General features: G+C 37.9%; 1 protein-coding gene across 7 annotated transcripts in view; it reads left to right on the plus strand.

Moving 5' to 3' along the window:
* Positions 1-13,856, plus strand: part of LOC6619308 (protein madd-4) — a 45,848-nt gene that overhangs the window by 14,341 nt on the left and 17,651 nt on the right. For all 7 annotated transcript variants that reach the window (XM_032716030.1, XM_032716027.1, XM_032716023.1 and 4 more), the window contains exon 6: positions 393-537. In XM_032716030.1, the coding sequence (XP_032571921.1) occupies positions 393-537 (145 nt within the window). The remainder of the gene's footprint in view (positions 1-392; positions 538-13,856) is intronic.

Below are 13,856 nucleotides of genomic sequence, written 5' to 3' on the forward strand. Positions count from 1 at the left end.
CTCAAATTTCAACTATTTAAATGCCAATAAAGCGTGATCAGGACAACGCTGAGTAGAGTGGCAGCCAAAACTGCACGCTGTGAAACGTTGAAAAATGTTGACTAGCTGTTGGTGAAGTCGATATTGTTTTGATTTATAATTTAATGAGCTCAGACTTGCACGTTCATAAAGAGATATTTACTTAAATGCCAAATCAAGAGAAAGCGATCAGAAAAAGGCTATATTCTTTCCAAGCTATGCATTGATTTCCATTTTTAGTAACGACTGCCGCAGAGTTGGTGAGTTAAGCCATTGACGCCGCTTAGCGGCTTACACGTTTTTGACATGTCGGTCTAACGTTTCCGTTTCTGCCTATCCCGCTCTAACGTCAGCTGTTTGACATCTCTTTTTAGCGTGTTGGCTGCGATTTAAAAATCGGATCTACAAAAAAAATCGACGGTTGTGGAGTGTGCGGCGGAGATGGAAATTCTTGCTCTCAACCGCTTTTTAATTGGGAGATGGCACCGATGTCGCAGTGCTCTGTCACCTGTGGAAGCGGTAAGTTCAGTGCTCAGGTTTCGGCCACCCTCCTCGCTGATGAAATTAATCTTAAAAATGTATCTTAAAAGTTGCTCTGGAAAACAAATTTATAATTTTAAAATACCATTTCATTTATCTTTTGCGACAAACTTAAAACAAAAAACAAACTTAAACATTAAATTTTAAACTTTGCTAAATTAAGTTTAATTTTTGTCTATGTGATTAGACTTCTTTAAAGTTTTAGGTTAATTTTATTCTAGTGTTTTTATTATACTTTATATATTATTGTTATTCTAGTGTCTTTGATGGATCTATTTCTAAAAAAGATTTCGATACATTTAACCGGTCGAAAAACTTAATACTATTTGATGTAATGAAATCAGATAATTTTTTTTTTACAAATGTTGACAAATCGCGTATTTTTAAGTTAATGCTCTTAACGAAATGTTCATTCTTATCTGTATCATTTGTGCCATTTCTCGTTTTTCTGCGACAGTAACGTTATCATCGAATAGGGCCTATGTGATATTTTCGTCTGTCAGTTCCCATAAATGATTACATGTCTTTTTGAGCACTGCCATTGAAATCCTCTTGTCCACTTCTCTGTAGTTGTACATAGCCCGAATAAATAGAAAGTCTCTATTAGGAGTTTCAAAGGCCAACGGGGATCCAAACCACAATTGTACATAAAATTTCACGATAAAAACAGACACACCACGCAAATACTTTTCTTCGTGTTTAGTTAAAGGGAAGACTTCACGAAAAAGGTATAGCTTCAGTGTATAAATTGCCTTAGACATCCAGAGAGCATGATGCATAGGGCCATAGTTCGCGGTAGTGTTATTACGTGCATGATCTTTTTTCAATTGACATCGAGAGAAATCAATGATCTGATTCTTCTCTTTGTTTATACGTGTGGCGACATAATCATTTAGTATACAAAATTTAAAGAGTTTTTGGTCAATTTTGGCCCATGCTATTTGAAATCGTTCAAATAGAGGGACAATAACGCTTAAAGATCCAGCACTTGATTCAAAAGCAGCTCGTAAATATAATTCACATATATGATGCCTGCATGGAAGATAAAGCAAACTGCGTTCCAATAACTGATCTAACAAAACTGCCGAACCGTTAAATCTTCCGGAATTGGATGCAGTTGTATCAAAACATGCAGCAACGATTTTATCCGAAATTCCCCACTCTGTTAGCATGTTGAAGGTTGGACAAGATATTTATATAATATTTATATATATATAATATTATATATGTGGGAAATGAACCAGATCAGGGAACTAAAATGAACGATGAAACAGGGAGCAAGAGAGGAACGCGCAGTGGCAACGATTATTAAGGAAAAAACCAAAAGAGGGAATTCGAGTAGAATGGTGAACGAGAGCAGTCGCAAGTTTTTCAATCGCGCTATATACTTATGCAACTAGAGATAAACAATTGTCATCAAACAATTAAATAATTATAAGCAAGAACTATTGTCATTAAACAATATAAAGTGTACTATAAACAATTGTCATTAAACAATAACGTAACACAGTATGAAGTAAACTTACTACAATTTTGGGGGCTCAACCGGGATGGCCCAAGTTGTGTATGCATAAGTGCGAATTTAATGAGTGCGAGCGAGACAGAACGTGATGCCGCATCGATTAAAAGAAAAACGACAACGACGCAAAAAAGAGTCGCGGTGAGGCTGAAGCAATTAGAAGTCAATCGACGACGACGAGCAAAAGGTGTTTGTGACGCAGTGTTCATTGGAAGACTTCAGAAGACGGAGGTTGAAAGGTGTTGGAGATTCCGTATCTAGTGCTCGAAGAAAAACGGCGGCATTCAAAAGGTGTTGAAGACGCTGTGTTTATTCAAAAGCACAACGGCGGTGACCAAAAGTTGAAGGTCACGCCGTAGAAATTGCAAGCAGACAATTGAAAAAGAACGGCAAAACGACAGTTACGGCAAATACACTAGAATAACAAGATGCGTAACGCCATACAAATTTTTGGCACACGATTTTTTGACCGTGGCTCTAGAGGTGGCTCCAGGCTCTCTCGAGTTTTTGTTCGACAGAGAAAGAGCGGAGAGCGCTACAACAAACAGCTCTTTTCTACGCATACAGTGATAGTATGTGGCACACGTAAGTAGTGTTGAAAACTTTAAAGAGAGGGTATGTTTTGTAGTACTTTTGCAGCTTGACGCAAAGAATATACAGTTGATTTTATTTCGTAATGAGGATTTTGTACTGATAAATTTTACATTATTTAGAATGGATCAGATTGAAATTCTTGCGCTGCGCGTTGATGACCTACGAAATAAGCTGTCTGAGCTAAATTTGCAGACAAGTGGTACTAAAAGCATGATGCTAAACAATGGAGAACAAAACATTTCGGACGATGAGTCAGTAGCAACTGCACCAATGCACTATGGGGCATTTGGCCTGTTTTTTTTACAAACATGTGTTTTTCACAAGTATACAAATTTGAAGTATTTTAGTATTAATACATTGGAAATACGTCAAACTACTATGTTATAGACGGCAAAAGTAATTTTAACAGTGTACTGTTATAATAACAGCTGTTAAAGTCGGCTGTTGCGAGCATATACCACGTGGCTGCATTGCGCGCAGAATTTAGCTTAACTTTCAAAGTGTTAAAATTTAAAAAGAAGACGAAGAAGAGTATAATTTGAAATGGATAATCAATCCTTAGGTTTTTATTATGTTTTGCTATTAATATATTGTTTATTGTGTGCGGGTATTTCCAACAATTTGTACATTTAGCAAGTGGTGTCAACATGTAGTTGTTTGAAACTAATTTCAACTTTGAATAGAGCTACAACAATTTGTTCAAATTTGTTCAGTAAGTGCTTATATTCATGTTGTAGTGTGTTCAATTCCTAACTCATATCACGTAGTCTCTTTGTGCGTTTTTTGCGGGTTTTTGAGAATTTTCATTTTTTAGGGAGCAATATCTCGATTGCCAATGCTGCCCTGCTGGAAGTGTGGCGCAAGCAAAAGGGTGTTCGTCAAAAGGAAAATTCTTTTTGCACTTTTATTAGTGGGCATTTTTCTGATAGCAAGCTAGACTTTAATGAACGATTAACGAATAGTAATAATAACGAATGTTTTCAGTCAATATTTTGCGAAATTGGAGAAAATGCAATCGAAAAATATATGAATTTTCGAAAGTTTTTTCAAAGTGGTTAGAAGAACACCTAGTCCTGAGATAAAAGAGAAAAATAAAATTGAAAGAAAATGAGCTGGATGCCCGAAAACGTCAAATTATTTTAAAAGTTTGAGTGGCCGAAGACAGCAAGTAGATGAACTCGTATGGGTGCAGAACCACAACGAACGTCTTTTGGGTCAAGCTGCAATGCTAGCTGCACGAAAGCGCTGCCTGCTGGATCTTGCAGACATACTTAAAATTCTTTTTTTGAACCCAGCCAAGGCAAATATAAATAATATCCCATAATATCATCAATAAATATAAAGAGGCGCGTTCGAAAACATAAGCGACTATCTCTTCCATCAGAAGTCATTCAAAATTTGAATTTCAAATGTTAGCTTGCGAATTTGAACCTGACACCGATTCTTCAGACTCTATTGATTGTAAAGACGAAGACGATTATGAATTTGTATACAATATTGAAATTAAAAATTAACTTTAAAAATATAATATTAAAAAAAAAATAAAAATAAAAAATTGGGGCGGAGTTGGGGGCAAAAGACGTCGAAGGTAGTATTTCTGAATTCTCAGGTACTATAGGTAGTGTTGATGTAGATCAGTGGATAAATGAGGTAGAAGAATGTGGAAGTACAGTTCAATGGAACCAATTACAAATGTTTGTCTATGCGAAGCAGCTTTTACGAGGTGCTGCTAGATCGTTTGTCAAAAAGAAAAAGCTTTAAGTCTAATTGGAGATTATAAGATTATTGTTCGACACCAGTGAAGATTAAAATACTGTTAACCGATGATTTACCAGTATTCCAACAACCAAGACGTTTGGCAGAGTGTGAACAAAAGATTGTGGATGATCAAGTTCAGGAATGGTTGCGAGACAAGATTATAAAGCCGAGTGTGTCGGAACACGCATCACCAGTGGTGCTTGTTTCGAAAAAGAATGGGAAAAAACGATTGTGTTGTGACTATCGGAAATTAAATGAAAAGATAATTCGTGATCACTTTCTAATGCCGCAGGTTGACATTGTTATCGAAGAGCTCAGAGTGCTTTGGTGTATACGACTTTTGATTTAACTAACGGGTTCTTTCATGTGCCCGTTGAGTTGGAATCCCAGAAATATACCTCCTTTGTAACACAAAAGGGACAGTACGAATTTCTGTATGTGCCCTTTGGTATTACAAACTCACCTGCAGTTTTTACTCGATTCATAATGGCAGTCTTAAGGGAACTAATCAACAGTGGAGATGTAATTATACATGGACGATTGGATTGTGCCCAGTAAAAATGTGTGTGAAGGATTGGTAAAACTGGAGAAGGTGTTAGGTGTTGCCAGTGAAAATGGATTAAAAATAAATTGTTCGAAATATCAGGTGTTGCAAAAGAAAGTTGACTTTTTGGGGTATATAGTCGAGTGTGGTACTATTAAGCCTTCTGGAGAGAAGACAAGTGCTATCGTTAATTTTCCGTTGCCAAATGATAAAAAAGGTGTTCAAAGATTCTTAGGATTGACGTCGTATTTTCGTAGATTTGTCAAAGACTTTGCAGTGACTGCTAAGCCTTTGTCGGACCTGTTAAGGCAAAATACTAAGTTTACATTTGATGTGCTGCAGAAGGTAGCGTTTGAACAGTTGAAAGTAGCACTACTTTGAATCCCGTATTGAAATTGTACTATCCTAAATTAGGAACAAAAATCCATACAGACGCTTCAAAATATGGTTTCGGTGGTGTATTATTACAAAAAGACCCAGAAGATTGTTTGTTTCATTCGGTTCAATGCATGAGTCGTAAGACTAACCAATGCGAAGAAAAGTATCATTCTTATGAGCTTGAGGTTCTTGCAGTTATCGGTGCATTATTGAAGTGGCGTGTGTATGTGTTAGGTTTGAAATTTAAGATTGTGACTGACTGCAACACGTTCACTATGACGATAAAGAAGAAGGACGTTCCTTTGAGGGTAGCTAGGTGGGCATTATACCTTCAAGACTTTGATTATCAAATAGAACATCGCTCAGGGACGAGAATGAGACATGTTGATGCGTTGAGTAGAGTATCATGTTTTATGCTGAGCGATACTGTTGTACATCGCTTGAAACAAGCACAATTACTCGATGAATGGACGAAAGTAGTGAGAAGCCTTGTAGAAAATAAAGGGTATGAAGATTTTTATATAGAAAACCAAATACTTATTGTTGTACCGTCGCAGATGGAAAATTAAATAATCACAATTGCTCATAAGCAAGGACATTTTGCTGCGAAGAAAACGCAAGATTTAGTTGAGAAATCTTACTTCATACCAAAACTTAAGGAAAAGGTTGTTCGTGTTGTGGACAGTTGTGTGGAGTGTATTGTATTTAATTCGAAAGCTGGGAAGAAAGAAGGTTTCTTGACCCCGATTGAAAAGGGAGATAGACCGTTGATGACGTATCACATTGACCATGTTGGGCCAATGGAGATGACGAGCAAGCGCTACAACCACATTTTAGCTGTAGTTGACGGTATTTCTAAATTTGTATGGTTGTCTCCCACCCGTAGCACAGCAGCAGAGGAAGTTGTAAGTTGTCTAGAGAGTCAGGCTACTAATTTTGGAAATCTTTTACGGATTATCTCTGATAGGGGAACTGCGTTCACTGCACAGACATTTAAGTTGTATTGTGAGGAGCAGAAAATTCAGCATCTAGTGATTACAACAGGTGTACCACGTGGAAATGGTCAGGTTGAGAGAATTTATAAGACAATAGTGTTGATGCTGTCGAAGTTAAGTCATGGGAGTCATGGGAGGAGTCATAAGCATGTCAGTAAAGTGCAGCAAATAATCAATAGTACACCGCCTAGAAGCACTTTAGTGTCTCCTTTTAAAATCTTGACTAGCACTGAAATGCGTCTTCCGAATGATCTAGAGCATAATTTGTTGATAAAGGAATTCTTAGTGAAGGATTTGGATGAGGAGAGAGAGCTGGTTCGCGCAAGAGCTTCCGAAAACATAAAACAGGTGCAGACAGAAAATAAAAAGGTTTTCGATTTAAAGGTGAAAAAATTTATAAAATAGATGATTTAGTAGCTATTAAGCGTACTCAGTACGGAACTGGGTTAAAGTTGAAAGAAAAATTTCTAGGTCCTTACAAAGTTGTTAAGATAAACAAGCACGGAAGGTATGACGTAGAAAAACTTGGAGACGGCGATGGACCTTTTAAGACATCGACAGTCGCAGAATATATGAAGCCGTGGGGAAATTCATTCGGGTCGAATGATGTATCAGTAGGGCCGATTGTGGGAAATTAACCAGATCAGGGAACTTAAATGAACGATGATACAGAGAGCAAGAGAGTAACGCGCAGTGGCAACGCTTATTAACGAAAAACCCAAAAGAGGGACTTCGAGTAGAATGGTGAACGAGAGCAGTCGCAAGACTTAAAGCTTTTTCTTTTTGACAAACGATCTAGCAGCACCTCGTAAAAGCTGATTCGCTTAGACAAACATTTGTAATTGGTTCCACTGAACTGTACTTACACATTCTTCTACCTCATTTATCCACTGATCTACATCAACACTACCTATAGTACCTGAGAATTCAGAAATACTACCTTCGACGTCTTTTAGAGTAAACCATGACCTATTATTTTCATTTGTAATCATTGGTGCAGTTGCTACTGACTCATCGTCCGAAATGTTTTGTTCTTCATTGTTTAATCTGTAGTGAGCAAGGAGCCGCTGCTGCAGCATGCTTTTAGTACCACTTGTCTGCAAATTTAACTCAGACAGCTTATTTCGTAGGCCATCAACGCGCAGCGCAAGAAATACGCAACGGTGTATTTCGTTGCGCCGTTATTCTTCTTCTTCTGCCACTGAAGCGACTGTCGTTTTTCTGATTGCTTCACCGTTCTTCTTCTTCTTCTGCTATACCGTAACCGTCGTTTTGCCGTTCTTCTTAAATTATCTGCTTGCAATTTCTACGGCGTGGCCTTCAATTTTTGGTCACCGCCGTTGTGCTTTTGAATAAACACAGCGTCTTCAACACCATTTGGATGCCGCCGTTTTTCTTCGAGCACTAGATACGGAATCTCCAACACCTTTCAACCTCCGTCTTCTGAAGTCTTCCAATGAACACTGCGTCACAAACACCTTTTGCTCGTCGTCGTCGATTGACTTCTAATTGCTTCAGCCTCACCGCGACTCTTTTTTGCGTCGTTGTCGTTTTTCTTTTAATCGATGCGGCATCACGTTCTGCCTCGCTCGCACTCATTAAATTCGCACTTATGCATACACAACTTGGGCCATCCCGGTTGAGCCCCCAAAATTGTAGTAAGTTTACTTCATACTGTGTTACGTTATTGTTTAATGACAATTGTTTATAGTACACTTTATATTGTTTAATGACAATAGTTCTTGCTTATTATTATTTAATTGTTTGATGACAATTGTTTATCTCTAGTTGCATAAGTATATAGCGCGATTAAAAAACTTGCGACTGCTCTCGTTCACTATTCTACTCGAAGTCCCTCTTTTGGTTTTTTCGTTAATAAGCGTTGCCACTCCGCGTTACTCTCTTGCTCTCTGTTTCATCGTTCATTTTAGTTCCCTGATCTGGTTAATATCCCACATATATACGTAAAGTGAATGAGCAACAATATCCAACGTATAAAGATGCATGTCTTGCCATGCATGGCTTGCTAAAATACGACAACCAGTGGGAATGCATGCTTGCTGAAACTGCTTTGAACTCTACAGCAATACAAATTCGTCTACTAATCGCTATAGTGTTGACTACATGTTTCCCACCCCGAGTACAGATATTATGGAAAAATCACAAAGATTCAATGACTGATGAAACATTGCATCAACATCGTATACGGTGCCACGATGTAACCATAACATTCAGCGACAAAATGTACAATGATGCATTGATTGCAATTGAGGATCTTTGCATTGTCATTGGCAACTTATCACTTACTAATTTCGGTATGAATTCGCCAAATCGATCTGCATCTGATTTAATGAATACTGAAATGAATCGAAATGAAAATGAACTATGCAACACATTCGTTATTTCGCTAATTCTTGCTGAAATACGATCAAATAATGGCGTCGCATTGGCCGTTGCATCATCGGGCATTACAGCAACTTTATTGGATGGAGGTAGAACAGCTAATTCAGTATTTAAGCTAACGGTGTTCACTTGAGGCGTTGAACAGGACATTGAAAGATTTTTAAAACAGTGATAAACTATTTTGCGGAACTTTGTTGGTCCTTTTAGGTGATTACAGACAAGCTTCAGACAAACTTTCAGTCATTCCACGTTCAACATACAATGATGAGTTCAACGCTTGCTTAAAATCATCTCCATTGTGGCGTAATGTTGAAAAATTACAGCTAAGAATAAATATGCGCGTTCAAATGCTTCAAGGTTCATCCGCTGACACATTTTCAAAAGAACTCTTTGATATCGGTGATGTAAAAGTTCCTATAGATGAAACTGGGTACGTAAAGTTACCGACTAATTTCTAGACAATCGCTGATTCGCAAGATACTCTCATTGAACAAATATTTCCCGATGTACATACACAGTACATAAATCATGAGTTACTTGCAGAAAGGGCGATTTTAGCGGCAAAAAATGTAGACGTTGACAATTTAAATCTGAAAATACAAATGTTGTTGAAAGGAAACTTGGTATCATATAAATCTGTTGATACAGTTTGCGACGACAGCGAAGCACTCAATTTTCCCACAGAGTTTTTGAACTCACTGGATTTGCCAGGCATGCCACCGCATAATTTACAATTAAAGGTTGGATCTTCAATTATCTTGCTTCATAATTTGAAACCACTCCGGCTGTGCAACAGTTAGATTGGCATTTGCAATGACTATCAACAATCCCAATGTCTGTTTGTGGATTATATTTGAGATCACCATGTTTTTCACACGGAAAATTATACGTGGCTCTCGAGTTGGCACTAGAAATTACTAGGAAATTGTTTATATGGCAAGACCCGGGTCAGTCCGTTTGTCTATCCGTCCGTATGAACGAACGTCGAGATCTCAGGAACTATAAAAGCTAGTAGGTTAAGATTAAGCACACATATTCGACATAGAGACAGCGCCAACTTGTTGACCCATGTTGTCACGCCAAGTCTAACGGTCAGAAACCGCCCAAAACTGCCACGTCCACACTTTGGAAAAATGTTTTGATATTTTTTCATATTTTTATTAATCTTGTAAATTTCTATCGATTGGCAAAAAAGTTTTTGTCCCAAAACTGCCACATTTTCAACATTTTTTTTTATATTTTTTATAATTTTATTAGTCCTGTAAATTTCTATCGATTTGCCAAAAAACTTTTTGCCACTCTAACGCCCTCAATCTGCCCAAAATTCCCACGACGGTATACTTAAACACTATACTTTATATATATATACTTAAACTCGGTATACTAAAAACACAAAATCCACGCCTAACGCCTTCAAACCCCCCAAAACTGGCATACCGGCACCTTTAAACAAATTGTAATTGTAATTTGTAGATTTGTAAATGTAATTTGTAATTTCTCATTTTATTATTCAATATCTATCGATGTGCCACTAAAATGATAAAATTTCTCGTTCGCATTCCGACAAGCTGAGTAACGGGTTCTGAAAGTCTGGGAAATAGTCCTAGCTTTCTCTATTGTTTTATTTCTAGTGTCGCTCCGGGTGGTTAACTCCAGAGACCTAGTCAATGATGACTCCGACCTGCTGTAATTACGATGTGTAGTTACTTTATTTTGGTTTGTAGATGTCACTTAAATGTTAACTGCAGTGCAGTGTTGAGCATATGGAGAGTTTTTAAGCTTGAATATCTTTAATCTTATTGCCAACTGTGAGTTTTCATCATTTAGGAGTGATAAATTACGCCAGTCTTTTAGATATATACACACATATATAGAGTAGGCGTGACAAAAAGTTTTTTGGCAAATCGATAGAAGTTTGCAAGACTAATAAAAATATGAAAAAAATATGAACATGTCGCAGCGTTGGCATTTTCTTGCGCCTGATCTTCCATGTTGACAAATAAACTTTTTGAGTGAAGCGAATTCCAACCGGCGTGCGCGATCGTCTGTATGCAACTGATCGTATTTTCTACGCATCGATCTATCCTTTACACACGCTAGCTGGACTACACTTGCCGACAGCGCGACAACGCCGTCGCCTCACTCGTAACGGTACTTTGGCGCCAGTCATATTCTATATGTTGTAGTCAAATTCTATGAATGTCCTCACGATATACCAAACTCATTGCGCAGCTGCGTCTTGCAAGCACAGTGGTCAAACCATGCTAATAATATGACAGACACGTACAGTGGTCAAAATACATTCGTAATGCGACACGGCCTTCCTGACATAATACACGTCCTCGTGTGTTGTCATAAATCTACCACATAAGTGATAATACTTCAGGATTCAAAGACTCTCTGGATATTTCATAGAATTATTTCCATTCAATCTATTTCTGATTCAAATAAGATTAAAAATTTAAAATTTTCGTAACATAATTTAAATTTAATAAATCATACCATTCGTGTAATTCCTTTAACACATTTTTCTCTTAATCTTTTAAATAAAACAAATTTTGTAGTTCCTTTTACAAATAATTAACTTATCTTTTGTGTAGTTCCTTTTACACATAATAAACTTATCTTTAGTGTAGTTCCTTTTACACATAATAAACTTATATTTTGTGTAGTTCCTTTTACACATACTGAACTTATATTTTGTGTAGTTCCTTTTACACAAACTGAACTTATATTTTGTGTAGTTCCTTTTACACAAACTGAACTTATATTTTGTGTAGTTCCTTTTACACAAACGACCCCCGCTATAACAAGTCTCTTCTGCTATGGTGCGGTCTTCAGTTTCTCTATTGGGCAACAGACACATTTCCTATCGTGCTGCCCCTGTCTTTACATAACTCATCTTTATCGTATTCTGCTTGAGCTTTCATGTTCTTTTTAGCCTCCTCAAATTTTCTATTTCTACCTCATCATCGTTATTTTCGTTTAGCGGCAACAAGCCAAAAGGTCGAGCTTCTTTACCAATCAATAATTCCAAAGGGCTAAACTTAGTCACACGATTAATCGTGCCATTCATTGCTAGCTGCTCTTCAGCCAACGCATCCTGTCATGATCTCTGACTAGACTCGGCTTCTATTTTAGGAATAGGATGCAGCCCAGCCTGCACTTTTCCCGCTAGTGGCTTAGAAACTTTACATGTAATGCAATCTTCTACGAATCCACGCACACATTTAGACATATTTTCGAACCGATAATAACAATAGACTTTGTCCAGCGTCTTTTCCCATCCAAGATGCATAATAACGTAACTCATTATTCTTTAACTTTACAATTATATCTTGTATCTTAGTATCTCGCTGTTGTTTTGAAACCAACCAGTTATCAGATACCTCGGTCAAATTGATTCGTAACTCTGAAATCTTATTCATACCTTTCTGTTGTTCAAGCACTGGATTTCGAGAGAGAAAATCCACATGCGCCATTCGCTCGCCTTTTCTATACTCTACTTCGAAATCAAATGCCTGTAAAAACGCCCACCATCTATGCACCCTCGGTGTTAAACCTAGTTTTGTGCGGCTGGCCTTTAAATAATTACAGTCAGTATATACTACAAATTTACGTCCTTTAATACTCTACAACATGAGGTTTATTGTCAATTTTATGTAACAGGATCGCTCCATATTGATTAGCACAGCAAGTCTCCTGCGTGTTGTCCCTTCGATCGTTCAAACCAGACTAATTCACGTCGCCCTCTCGTTGCTTTCCTTATATTTCTCAACTTCACTTCATTATTTCAATCTTTAACTCAACGTAATATTTCATCAATATCCGAAACATTTTTATCAAATAACATATCGGCATCCCTTGCCTTGCTCAAACTTTTCTTAGCAATTTACATTTTATGACTTCATTTCTTTTGATCAAACAGTAATCGTATCTCTTGCCACACTTCTTTCTTTTTTTCATTCTTTACCTTACCATTCTCTCTGTTTTGTCTCTAATTTGTCACACTGTCAGGCTCTTGCTGCACTCCTTGCAACGATCTCACGCATCCTCATGCGTCATGGTCCCTCCGGACCCTCATAGCTGTAGCCTTGTGAATAATTAACTCAGAGTCTATGGTCTCTACGAGTGCCTCAGTCGGCGATCTCTCGCATTGGTCTGCGTCTACCTCAACAGGCATCGACCATAACTATTCGTGGGCCTACTATACGTTCTCTTGCTTGTCAAAGATCTCAACACATATCGGTCACCATCAAGCTTTTCCGCCATTACATATGGCCCCCAAACCTTGAGTTTAGCTTTGTTTGATGCCGCTCTTCACTCTTGAGCAAGACATGGTCGCCTACATTGAATCTTTTTTCTTATATTGAATCTTTTTTATTTATAAAATTAAAATTACAAATCTTTACGTAGCTAGAATTTGCATCGTGCATGTCACGAAGCAGTTACCTATACCACTCATAAGCACAACACCATTAATTCATCCTTCCATGAACACATCCGGTAATCCCTCTTTCAATATAGAATCAAAAATAGTATGGAACGGACTCACCGGTTGAACTTCTTACTATTCCTGATGATGGAGCAGATGTCAACACGTTTCTCGGTTACTTGGTCGTTTCCTCGTGATCGTCCTTTTGGACAGGCGGATGCGAAGTGCCCAAGCTCGTCGCATTTGAAACATTTGACTGTTAATCGGTCTTTTGATCCTTGCGTTGAACTTCCGTTGTGACTTCTTCCTTGATTTTGTGACCTCTGCCGAGCACGACCGCAATTTCCTCCAGATCAATAGATTTAAATTTGGACATAAGTAAGGTGACGATTCGGCTTCCATATTCGGTGTAACTTTCTCCAGACTTTGGTCGCCCGTTCAAAATTTTCATCAGTGTGGCAGCAGACGTTTCGATGCCAACGAAGCGTTGAACGAAGAGTTCTTTAAATTGTGGCCATGTGATGCCAGCAAAGCATATTTGGGACAGCTATTGTGATGCACTTCCCTCTAGCGCCTTACTTAAAGTTATCATCAGGCTGCTACCTTCGGGTATTTTATCAGCAAAATGAGATCCACTGTTGTACACCAAGCTGAGGCATATGCACCAGCTCC

Source organism: Drosophila sechellia, chromosome 2L, assembly GCF_004382195.2.
Source record: "Drosophila sechellia strain sech25 chromosome 2L, ASM438219v1, whole genome shotgun sequence".
In the NCBI taxonomy this organism is placed as follows: domain Eukaryota; kingdom Metazoa; phylum Arthropoda; class Insecta; order Diptera; family Drosophilidae; genus Drosophila; species Drosophila sechellia.